Genomic DNA, 12222 nt, shown 5'->3' on the forward strand with positions numbered 1-12222 from the left:
TGTGCCCAGGGCTCGTCCCTTGCTGTGGTTTACATGATGGGCCCAGAGCCCGGGACAGTCCCATGCAGTCTCTGAGCCGAGCCACGCGTTGTTCTCTCTGGAAAGTAGCACTGGGCCACGGCTGGGCCTGTGGTCAGCTGTGGCCTCCCCCAGGGACCCAGCCACACCCTGGGTCACTGTGAATAGAGCCGTGGGAGTGCAGGTTCTGGCTTTAATTTGCCGAGTGACCAGCAAGTCACTCAGCATCTCTGGGCCCCTGAGGTCTCCATGGTTTCCTTCAGCCTCCTCATGGTTCGACACAGGTCTAGTGGGCTGGGTCGTGTTCACAGCCATGGAGCCGATGGAGAGGCTGCTGGGATGGGTCGGGCCCTAGCTGTGCCCTGCCGCCTGGTGGCCTCGTCGCGGGTGCCATCACCTCCCCTCTGAGCCTCAGGGCTGCCGGCCACTGCCGAGGAGGCTCCATGGGTCAGCTGTGAAAGGAAGGCAGGAACTGACACGTGAGGATGAGGCCCAGAGCGGGTGGTCATGTGGGCAGTGCAATGAGCTCCTGGGTCTTGGAGCCCTAGGATGGGACAGGCCACCTCGCCCACACTGTTTCAGCACCTTCCTCACTCTTCCACAGTACTGAGTGAGGTGCCCAGGGGCTGTGTGTGGCCGGCAGGTCCCATCTGGGCCCCTGTGAGGCCTGGGGATCCAAGGCACGGGGTTGTTCCCACCGTGTGTGCCTGCGGCACCCTTGGGTCCTAACTCAGTGGAAAGGCTCATGGCCCAGGGTGTGCTGAGTGGGCGCTGAACAGGGGACGGGCCGTGTGCAGTTCCAGGGAGCCCTCTGAGCTTTTTCTGGAAGGAGCTTCTATCACCAGGGCTGTGCTCTTGAAGCTGGGTGAACACCTGCTGGTCATGGCACTGGGCGATTCCTGCGCAGGTAGGCAGCTGGGCTGGGAGCGCCAGAGGCACCTTCTGGGTCCTGGAATCCACAGAGCCACAGAGTAGCCCGGGAGTGAGTGGGACTGCAGCTGCCCGGAGCAGAGTGTGTTGTGTGCGCATCAGGCGGCTGGGCCACCACTGAAATAAGCAATAAGTAGACTCCTGGGACCAGTCAGTGCCCTGCAGGTGGGCCTTGAAGCGACCTTCCCTTCCAGAGGGGAGTGACCCTGTCCCTAAAGCTGTGTGGTGTCCAGGGACCCGCGGAGCACATCCTGAAAGCCCTCCTGTCCCTTCCTGCCCCTGCTGGCAGTCCCTGGTTTGGGAGGGTGGAACTGCCCATGGGACACATCTCAAATGGAGCCACGACTGTGTGCCTGGGTACAGCTGGTGGCTGTAGAGCCAGTGGCTGGGGCCTCAGGTGGCCATTTGGCCGTGGCTCAGGGTGATGCCCAGCTCTGCCACTAGCAGGGTGACACGGGGCCAACCCCTCCCTCTGGAGCCTCAGCTCTGAGCCCCTAGTTGGGCTGGGGTGCTGAGACCTCCACCATGAAGGAGGCCACTGGCCCAGCCCCACTCGGGGGCCTGCCACCCTGAAGTCAGAATCTGCTGAGTTTTTAGGCGGGCGTGTTTCTATCCATGAGTTCTTGCTACACACCGGTGTTTAAAGAGAAAAAAGTGACCTTTCATTTTTTTTTCTTGAGACCTGAGAGTGAGCAAACTGCATACTACTGATTTTTTAAAGAGCAGACTGCACGGTTGCGGAGTGGCACAGGTGTCTGTTCACGCTGTGCGGGCGCAGCGCTGGCTTCTGAGGCGGTGCCCGCGGTGAGACCTGCAGCCGCCTGCACGCAGCCATGCGGTGCCCGGCCTGTTTCTACCTTCTGTTGAACCACTTTGATTTGGGGAGAGAAAAGAATAGATATTCGAGAGGCAGAGTTACAGAGAGGCAGAGGCAGAGAGAGAGGTCTTCCATCCGCTGGTTCATTCCCCAGATGGCCGCTATAGCCACAGCTGGGCTGATTCGAAGTCAAGAAACAGGAGCTTCTTCCAGGTCCCCACATGGGTGCAGGGGCCCAAGGACTTGGGCCATCCTCCACTGCTTTCTCAGGCCACAGCAGAGAGCTGGATTGGAAGTTGAGCATCAGGGACTCAAACAGGAACCCTACATGGGATGCCGGTGCTGCAGGTGGTGGCCTTACCAGCTACGCCACCAGCATCATGGAGTAGCAGATAAAGCCATTGCCTGCAGTGCTGGCATCCCTTATGGGCTCCAATTCAAGTCCCAGCTGCTCTACTTCTGATCCAGCTCTCTGCTGTGGCCTGGGAAAGCAGCAGAAGATGGCCCAAGTGCTTGGGACCCTGCACCCGCATGGGAGACCCAGAAGAAGCTCCTGGCTCCTGGCTTTGGATCTGCACAACTCCAGCCACTGCAGTCATTTGGGGAGTGAACCAGCAGATGGAGTCTCTCTCTCTCTCTCTCTCTCTCTCTCTCTGTAACTCTGTCTTTCAAATAAATGAATAAATCTTTAAATAAAAAAAAGTTTTACATCCAGTTATTCTCCTACTGGTACTATATTACGGGCAGGTTTTCTGTGTCACTGAGTAGAGATCTGCTTCATTTTTCTGTTTTTATATTTTAATAAACTTTTTAACTGTAAAGTACACAAATAAGAGTGCAAAGACTAATAAAAGATCGAAGTAAAACCACTCTGGTACCCAGTACCCAGGTCAAGATGTTACACTTTTGTTTCCTTCCTTCCTAGACTAAAATTGCTGTTTAGTGTTGACTAGAAGTGGAGACCACAGGGTAGGTTTGGGGACAGTAGTTTAAATGCCACTTCAGATGCCTGCATCCCATAATGGAGTGTCTGGAGTTGAGTCCACTTCCAGGTCTAGCTTCCTGCTAATCTGTACCCTCCCAGGCTGCGCTGATGGCTCAGGCACTTGGGGCCCTGCCATCCACATGGAAGACTTAGATGGAACTCTGGCTGAAGGCATTTGGGGAATGAACCAAGAGATGAAAGATCTCTCTCTCTCTCTCTCTCTCTCTCTCTCTCTCTCATTCTGCCTTTTAAATGAACAAAAAACAAACATTTGTTTAAAACCAAAAGTATGTATTCCTTAATCAAAGTTCATAAAGACTTTCCCATTTTCTTCTAATAACTTAGTAGTTTTATGTTTCACCTTTTTAAAAAATCCATATGGATTTTATTTTTATAAATGCCATGAAATGTCTTTATTAGTTTTTAGTTATTCAGTATCCTGTCATTGACTAGTCGTGGCGCAAATGACCCTAAACCTGTTTCAATTATCAAGGTTATTTCAAAGGAGTATGGTTTAATATGGCAAATAAAATTTGTTTATTTGTTTAGTTGAACAGGCACTCTAGTGCCTTTCAGGAAATTTTTTTTCCTTTAATGATAAAAATTTGTACCACTTAGGATATTGGGGAATAAATACCATAGACTCTTGTGGAAAATTTCAACAATGAAGTTTTGTAAATATCTTGTTGGCATTGCATGAAATTCATTCATGTCATAGTCAAGATTCTTGAACTAAATTGTGGTGGTAGTTCCAACCTAGTGTAGGCAAACACGTACTTCCTTGGTTCACATAGCTGAAAAGGCCAAGAGCACACTACATTCAGGCATAACCAGATCCAGGGTTCTGAATGAGGGGCCGGCGCCATGGCACAGCAGGTCAAAGCCCTGGCCTGAAGCACCAGCATCCCATTTGGGCGCCAATTCTAGTCCTGGCTGCTCCTCTTCCAATCCAGCTCTCTGCTGTGGCCTGGGAAAGCAGTGGAAGATGGCCCAAGTCCTTGGGCCCCTGCACCCACATGGGAGACCCAGAGGAATTTCCTGGCTCCTGCATTTGGATCAGCGCAGCTGCGGCCATTGCAGCCATCTGTTGAGTGAACCAGTGGATGGAAGACCTCTCTGTCTCTAACTCTCTCTGTAACTCTGTCTTTCAAAAAAAATTTTTAAAAAACAGAGTTCTGAATGAACCAAGTATATGTAAGAGCTTCAAATTATCATGGTCCCTGAGAGCCTGGTGGAGGGAAGCAGTCATTCTCAGTCCCTTCAGCAGAAGAATCCTGGAGCAAATTCTGATTTGCCCAGCCTGGATCTCATGTCCAGTCCTCATATATCTGTTTTTGCCCAGCACACAGGGAATGTGGGCCAGGCCTGAGTCCCCTGCTGGACTGGAATGGGAGGCAGTTTGACTGGATCTGTCCAAACCACCCAGAATGGGATCCAACTGGAAACAGAGATTCTGCGACCAGAAGCAGGCAGAGAGAGGTTGCTGGGCGCACAAACACCAAGGCCTGTTCCTCTTAGTACATAAGGCCTGGACTGTGTCACTCCGATGTACTTTATGAATGAGACACAACCAATCCCAGTGAGTCTGGTTTTGCCATCTCGGTTCTTCAGTCGTATGTGAACACTCTGTTTAAGGAGTTGACGAGTGTGATATTTTTCGGCCTTTGTTGCAGTGGGAGGATACCAGGAGCTGCTGAATAAGTACTTTGATGCTATCCCCAATGTCATCAGTGATGGCAACTGGACTGCCAAGCCAGAGTGCTACCTCCCTCGCCCGGATGCTTTCCACATTTTCCGTGATCCCGTCTCTGGGGACATCCCCTGGCCAGGACTCCTCTTCGGTGTCTCTTCCCTCACCTTCTACTTCTGGAGTGCGGATCAGGTAATTAGAGGCCTTGTCACTAAAACCACTGCTCATGGGGTCTTGGGGGTGTGCCTGACATTCCAGGCCCCAGCACAGTCTGCATCTAGAAGGAATTGTGGACCTGTCCACTCCGTGGTCAGATTTCCCCGACCAATTTGTATTTATTGCCCAAATAGCAGTGTAAGAAGTTCCATGGAAATGCGATTTTCAGGGTGGTTGTTTGACACAGTGGTTCTTGGGATGTCTGCATCCCATATTGGAGTGCCTGGGTTTGAGTGTCGGCTCCACTTCTGATCCCAGCTTCCTGCTCACGTGCAGCCTGGGAAGCAGCAGATGAAGGCGCAAGCAGCTGGGCTCCTGCCAGCCACGTGGGAGACCTGGACTGAGTTCCCAGCTCCTGGCTTCAGCCACTGCAGATAACCTAGGGAGTGAATCAATGGATGGGAGATCTCTCTCTCTCTCTCTCTCTCTCTCTCTCTCTCTCTCTCTGCATTTGTCTCTCTCCCTTTCAAATAAAATGAAAATAAATAAATACAAATTAAACTGTTTCTTCCACAGCCCCATCTACAACATATCAACTCTTGAATTTTTCCTGCCTATTTTGTCTCAAAAAGCACAATTTTGTTGGAAATGAAAAATGGCTATTTTGCTCTGCTTGTAACAGTGATACATTCTTCTAAAATATCATTCTAGTGAAATGTACATCAGAAGAATGATGATGAGGCATCTATGTGACCAGTACCCTAGTTAAGAACCAGCACATAGGGGCTGGCGCCGTGGCGCCGTAGGTTAATCCTCCACCTGAGGCACCAGGATAACATATGAGCACTGGTTCTAGTCCTGGTTGTTCCTCTTCCAGTCCAGCTCTCTGCTGTGGCCTGGGAAGGCAGTGAAGGATGGCACAAGTGCTTGGGCTCCTGCACCTACATGGGAGACAAGGAGGAAGTACCTGGCTCCTGGCTTCAGATCGGCATAGCTCTCGCCATGGCGGCTGTTTGGGGAGTGAACCAATGGACAGAACACCTTTCTCTCTCTCTCTGTCTCTCTCTCTCACTGTCTGTAACTCTACTTGTCAAATAAATAAATAAAATCTTTAAAAACCGAAAAAGCAGCAGCACATAGCCATTACCTGAGAATAAAAATGCCACATCCTCACTGGCAGAGAGTCACACTATAAAGAAAAGTTCCAACATGAAATCACCAAAATCCCATAAAAAGTGATACACAGTATCTTAGTGAACCTGCTGCCAGAAGCCTTTTAGTGCATAAAGCAAATAGGCATGTATGCATTATTTTACATAACTAGAATTATGCTGCTGCTGTTCTCTGACATCTCTTGGTTTTCTTTTAACTCATAAACATGTTTCAAGCATTTTTTCATGTCAGTAAACATCTATAAACATTTTCCTTTTTAGGGATTTTTTTTCTTTTTTTTTATTTTTTTGACAGGCAGAGTGGACAGTGAGAGAGAGAGACAGAGAGAAAGGTCTTCCTTTGCCGTTGGTTCACCCTCCAATGGCCGCCGCGGCCGGCGCGCTGCGGCCGGCGCACCGCGCTGATCCGATGGCAGGAGCCAGGAGCCAGGTGCTTATCCTGGTCTCCCATGGGGTGCAGGGCCCAAGCACCTGGGCCATCCTCCACTGCACTCCCTGGCCACAGCAGAGGGCTGGCCTGGAAGAGGGGCAACCGGGACAGAATCCGGCGCCCCGACCGGGACTAGAACCTGGTGTGCCGGCGCCGCTAGGCGGAGGATTAGCCTAGTGAGCCGCGGCGCCGGCCTTTTTAGGGATTTTTAAAATTTTTATTGGAGAGGCAGAGACAGACAGATAAAATAAAAAGTGCTCCCATCTATCTGCTGGTTCTCTGCCCATCCCCAGATGCCCACAGATGGCCAGGGCTGGGCCACACAGAACTGGGAGGCAGGAACTCAATCCAGGCCTCCTGCATGGGTGATGGGAACCCACCCACTTGAGCCATCACCTGCTGCTCCCAGAGTGCACATGAGCAGGAGTGGGGCTGGGACTCAAACCCAGGCACTCCACATGGGTGCACGTGTCCTGACAGCACCTACCCAGCAGCCTGAGTGTCCACCTCAAGACCTCATTTCAGGATGGTAGCCCCTCTGCTGTGTATGGCTACCAGAACAAAGTCAGCAGTGAGTTCACGGGTGTGATTTCCAGGGTTCACCATCACAGTCCCTGATACTCCATTCTTGGGTGTGATCTCTGTTCCACCTGTCTGACCCCTAGTGACCTTATATGCTTGGTTCTTCTGATAAGTAATGCTTCTTAAATGTCATGTCCCAATTCTTTATCATTTATGTACAGAAATGCAAATTTTTTAAAGATTTACTTATTTATTTGAAAGTGTTACACAGAGAGAGGAGAGGCAGTGAGAGAGAGAGGTCTTCCTTCTGGTGGTTCACTCCCCAATGGCCGCAATGGATGGAGCTGTGCCAATCCGAAGCTGGGACCCAGGAGCTTCTTCTGGGTCTCCCACACAGGTGCAGGGGCCCAAGGTCTTGGGTCATCTTCTACTGCTTTCCCAGGCCATAGCAGAGCGGGATGGGAAGTGGAGCAGCCGGGTTTTGAACTGGCGCCCATATGGGATGCCAGCCCTTCAGGACAGGTCGTTAACCCGCTGCACCACAGTGCCAGGCGCGCAAATTTATATTTCTTCTTTTTCAGCTACCTAGATACTATCATTAATACTAAAAACTTTAGGCCTGTGCCGCGGCTCAAGGCTTATCCTCTGCCTGCGGCACCAGCACCTGGGTTCTAGTCTCGGTTGGGGCACCGGATTCTGTCCCAGTTGCTCCTCTTCCAGTCCAGCTCTCTGCTGTGGCCCGAGATCGCAGTGCATGGGCCCTGCACCCCATGGGAGACCAGGAGAAGCACCTGGATCCTGGCTTCGGATCAGCGTGGTGCACCGGCTGCAGTGTGCCAGCTTCAGCGGCCATTGTGGGGTGAACCAACGGAAAAGGAAGACCTTTCTCTCTGTTTCTCTCTCTCTCACTGTTCACTCTGCCTTTCAAAAAAAAGAAAAAAATATTAAAAACTTTATATAAATTTTAATTTATGTAGTATATCATCTATGAATAATAAAAAGCTGAATCTTTGTTTCTCTCCTTGAGCCTTTAGCTTCTTTGTCTTTTCTCACAGTGCCAGCTTGGATGTCCACATGTAACAATATTAGCTGTAGTCAGAGATGTCAGTACTCCCTCTGGAAGCAACCATGACAGAAAAGTCAGAGCCCTCCAGAATCCAAGCGGTGCAACTAACAGGCTAGGTTATATGGTGATATCAATTTGTGTATCTTAGTTGTATAAAATTTTCTATACCAAGCAAACGAAATATTAACATTCTTTTCAAGCATATTTACATTTAAAAATTGGCCATAATTAGGTTATAAAAGAGGTTTTAGATTACTAATCAGTGGGTAGATACCAAACACTGTTCAGACTAATGAAAATTAGAAAGTAAAAGCTAAAGAACAGTTTCTAAAATCGCTTGAATCTGAAAATTAAGTAGCATGTTATTAAGTAGCTTGTGGACTGGAAAGTCAAAAAATCACATTTAGAACTGAATGGCAATGAAAACACTGCATGCCAACTTTTTTTTAAAAAAAAGATTTGTTTATTTGAAAGTCAGAGCTACATAAGAGGGGGGGGAGAAAGAGAGAGAGAGAGAGAGAGAGAGAGAGGTCGTCCATCCTCTGGTTCACTCTCCAATTGGCCACAGCGGCCAGAGCTGCACTGATCCGAAACCAGGATCCAGGAGCTTTTTCCAGGACTCCCACGCGGGTGCAGGGGCCCAGGAACTTTTGCCATCTTCTACTGCTTTCCCAGGCCACAGCAGAGAACTGGATTTGATGTAGAGCAGCCGGGACTCAAACCAGCACCCATATGGGATGCTGGCACCACAGGCGGCGGCTTTATGGGCTACACCGCAGGACCGGCCCTTTGATACATTTCTAAACCTATCTTCAATGCATAAATTCCTGGGAAATTATGTATTGGCATTTTGGGCAAAAGAAGAAATTTTGTATGCAAAAATAAAGCAATTAATGACTAGAAATAGTAAGCAAAAACATCTCTCCCAAAGCTCTAAGCCAGATAGCTTTGCTAATAACGTCTACTAAATGTCTAATATTTTACAAGGTGTTCCAGAAAATAAATAAAGCAAAAACTGCCCATATCATTTCGTGATTCCGGGGTAATCTTGATTCCAAAGCTGTGAGGAAAATACAAGACACCAAGCCCGGGGGAAACCTCCTGTCGCAGGGATCTCACAGTCTCTCAGCCTGGGTGCACTGAACAGGGAGTCGCCTGCACCGAGGTAGCCGCAGCCCGGCACGGGCCGTGCAAGCAGAGGCACTGGTGAGCGGACTGCAGACCACTGCTGGGGTCTGGCGAGGGTCCAGTCCAAAAGGCAAGGCCAACTGAGCCTGGGAGGACAGAGGTCAGGTGGGGAGGGTGCCTGCCGAGCCCGGGTGCAGGGAACCTGGAGGAGAGATGGGGACCTGCCTGCCGGGGCTCGCCGGGCAGGCGGGGTCCAGGTCAGGCGGCCTTGCCAGCAGCGGCTCCTCAGGGCGCTCGCGGGCAGGGCCGTCACGGGCGGCGGGGCTGCTCCCTTCTCCCCGGGCGCCGGCTGCAGCACTGCTGCTGTCAGCGCCCGGCTTCTGGGGCAGCCGGGAGGGGCGGGACACTCAGGCTTCCTGGGCCAGCAGCCGCCGGGTCGCAGGAGCGCCCTCTTCAGGCAGGGAGCTGTGGTGCCGTGCTCCCGCTGCCCCGCATCACTGCGCAGGCGCAGAGAACAACCCGCGCCACTTCTGGACGCTCAGCAGCCGTGGAGCCGCTTGGGGACGGCTCCCAGGGCTGGCCGCCTTTGCGCAGTCGCCAGCGTTCCTTTCTGATTGGTTGGTTGGTGCCTTCCACGGTACCCAGTGGAAGTGAACCTCTCAGGAGCCCTCATTTGAATAGCGGGGCTATAAAAGCTCTGCCCGGGGCTGCGTCAGCCGTCTTGTTGTGGTTATTTTCTGAGGCGGAGGGTGGTCGCCTGCAGGATGTCCAGCGCGCCAGGCTTGACCTTCAGGACCGGAAGACGCTGTGGAGAGGCCCGAGGGCAGAAAGGGCCGGCACACGGACACGAGGGCTCCAGGTGCCGGGCGGGTCCGCCTCCCGCCTGCAGAACGTCCCGGTGCCCGGTGCCTGGTGCCGCACGTCGCGTCGCCATCCCCGCGCTGCCCCTGAGGCCCGGTGAGTCCTGTGGTCAGCGTCTGAGGGGGCGTCGCGGGGTGGGGGTCGTGACCGGAGGCCCGGGACGCTCTCCCGGGGGTGGGAGCCGGGAGGAAGCCTCCAGGACGCTGGGAGTGTGCGTGTCGGGGACTCGGTGCTGCTCGGGGGGCGGCTGGTCTGCTGGGTGTCCTGCTGCGGGTGCTGCCGGGCCGGTGAGTTCCTGAAGTTGGAATAGAGGGAGGAGTTTTTTTTTTTTTTTGTCGTTGGTCATGGTTAAATTCCACGAGAGAATTATGACCAGCGCTGTGTTTTCATTAAGACTGTGTGTGTGTGTGTGTGTGTGTGTGGTGTATTGTGTAAGGTTTCTTGCAACGCTTCTGTTTGTCATGCTTTGGGCTTATCGTTGGGGAAGTATTGGGTGCGGAATCGTGTTACCTCTTGGGCGATGGTTTTTAGGTGACTAGTATTCATATTTAGGGCGTGTTCTTGCGGTGTTGTTGTGGTGTTGGTTTGTATAACTGCCTTGTCTACTGAAGGGTGTCCTGAAACTTGGGGGTCACATGTTGGGGTTTTGGGTGCCTTCCAGTTGGCCGGGTGTGTAGAATGATGTGAAGAGTGGGTGGTGATAAGGTGGAAATTGTTACTGGGTTTTAGAATGCAGAAGATGGAGTGACTTGAGGTTGAGGAATTGGCCTTTGTGGTTGTCCAGCTGTGGTGTCCTAGTGATGAAAGTTGGTTAATGTGGGTGCTGGCGCGGTTGATTGGTCATCGTTACACTTTTATTTTTTTTACTTGATTTTTTAAAATTTTTACTTGAAAATTTTTTTTTAGTTTATCAATTTTTGTTTGTTTGTTTTTGAGGTAGCATTCTTGGTTCCCATTGTGGTCTCGAAGGCTTAGTGCTGCACCAAGTGAAGAGTTCAACAAGTACAGAGTGAAAAGACTGTAGCTGAGCAGGAGTGTAGGCAAAGGCTGTAAATGGTTATTAGATGAAAAAGTTCTCAAATTCAACCTAAATTTTAAAAGTCACAGAATCATTAAAACTGTAGTAATGTCTAATTCTTCACTGTGACAGAGATTGAAACCAAAGTTTGTGGGGCCAGTGCTGTGGTAAAGCAGTAAAGCTTCTTCCAAGTCTCCCATGGGAGTGCAGGGTCCCAACTCTTGGGCCATCCTCCACTGCCTTCCCAGGCCACAGCAGAGAGCTGATCGGAAGTTCAGAAGCCAGGACTCGAACCGGCACCCATATGGGATGCCGGCACTGAAAGCCACAGCTTTAACCCACTGTGCTAAGGCGCTGGGCCCTCAAACACTTCTCTATCTTGATTTAGGTACATATTGTGTATCCTTTTTATCTAACCCCTGTAGGTGTTTGAGTTTGCTTTTATATTTTCATTAGCCTGCTGCGGTTGAACAGGCATTATTCCGAGACATTTTAAAACACAGATTTCAGATTTAAATTGTTAGACAATATAGAGCTAAAAGGAACAGAGATTGGGCCGGCACCCTGGCTCACTTGGTTAATCCTCTGCCTGCGGCACCAGCATCCCATATGGGTGCTGGGTTCTAGTCCTGGTTACTCCTCTTCCAGTCTAGCTCTCTGCTGTGGCCCGGGAGTGCAGTGGAAGATGGCCCAAGTGCTTGGGCCCCTGCACCCGCATGGAAGACCAGGAAGAAGCACCTAGCTCCTGGCTTTGGATCGGCACAGTGCCGGCCGTGGCGGCCATTTGGGAAGTGAACCAATGGAAGGAAGACCTTTCTGTCTCTCTCTCTGTCTATAACTCTACCTGTCAAAAAATTTTTTTTTAAAAAAGGAAGATAGATTAATTTTATGAAGCTGAAGATATTAATGCTAAAACTTAGCAACTATAGCATAGAAAATAATAAAATTAAAGACTAATCTCATTTTTAAATATCAATGCAAAAATGTTAAGGTAGTAGACATGAATCCCAAAATACATTAAAAATGATAGAGCTGGGCATTGTGGTACAGCATGTTCAGTCACTGCTTGGAATGCCCGTGTCCGCTACCAGAGTGCCAAATCGAGTCCCAACTGCTCTGTTTCCAATCCAGCTTCCTGCTAGTGCATCCTGGGTGGCGGCGAATGATGGCTCAAGTGCTTGGGCCACTGCCACCCATGTGGAAGACCCATAGGGAGTTTCTGTCTCCTGGCTTTGATCTGGGCCAACTCTGGCTATTGTAGGCACTTGGGGAATGAACCAGTGGAAGGTTTCTCTCTTTTCTCTTCTCTTCTTCTCGCTCTCTTTCTCTCCCTCCCTCCCAAAGTAGATGAAAATAAATAAGCATGCTAAGAAAACACTGCATGGGCCGACATTGTGGCATAGTGAGTTAAGCAGCCCCCTGTGACACC

General features: G+C 50.7%; 1 protein-coding gene across 1 annotated transcript in view; it reads left to right on the forward strand.

The window, feature by feature from the left end:
* The window catches only part of LOC138847461 (uncharacterized), a 61708-nt gene that overhangs the window by 741 nt on the left and 48745 nt on the right, over window positions 1–12222 (forward strand). The window contains exons 2-4 of the mRNA XM_089323510.1: window positions 816–925; window positions 4424–4632; window positions 9372–9871. Coding sequence (XP_089179636.1) covers window positions 816–925; window positions 4424–4632; window positions 9372–9871 — 819 coding nt within the window. The remainder of the gene's footprint in view (window positions 1–815; window positions 926–4423; window positions 4633–9371; window positions 9872–12222) is intronic.

The sequence above is a fragment of the Oryctolagus cuniculus genome, chromosome 21 (assembly GCF_051225735.1).
Source record: "Oryctolagus cuniculus isolate XC-2025 breed Fujian yellow rabbit chromosome 21, ASM5122573v1, whole genome shotgun sequence".
NCBI lineage: Eukaryota > Metazoa > Chordata > Mammalia > Lagomorpha > Leporidae > Oryctolagus > Oryctolagus cuniculus.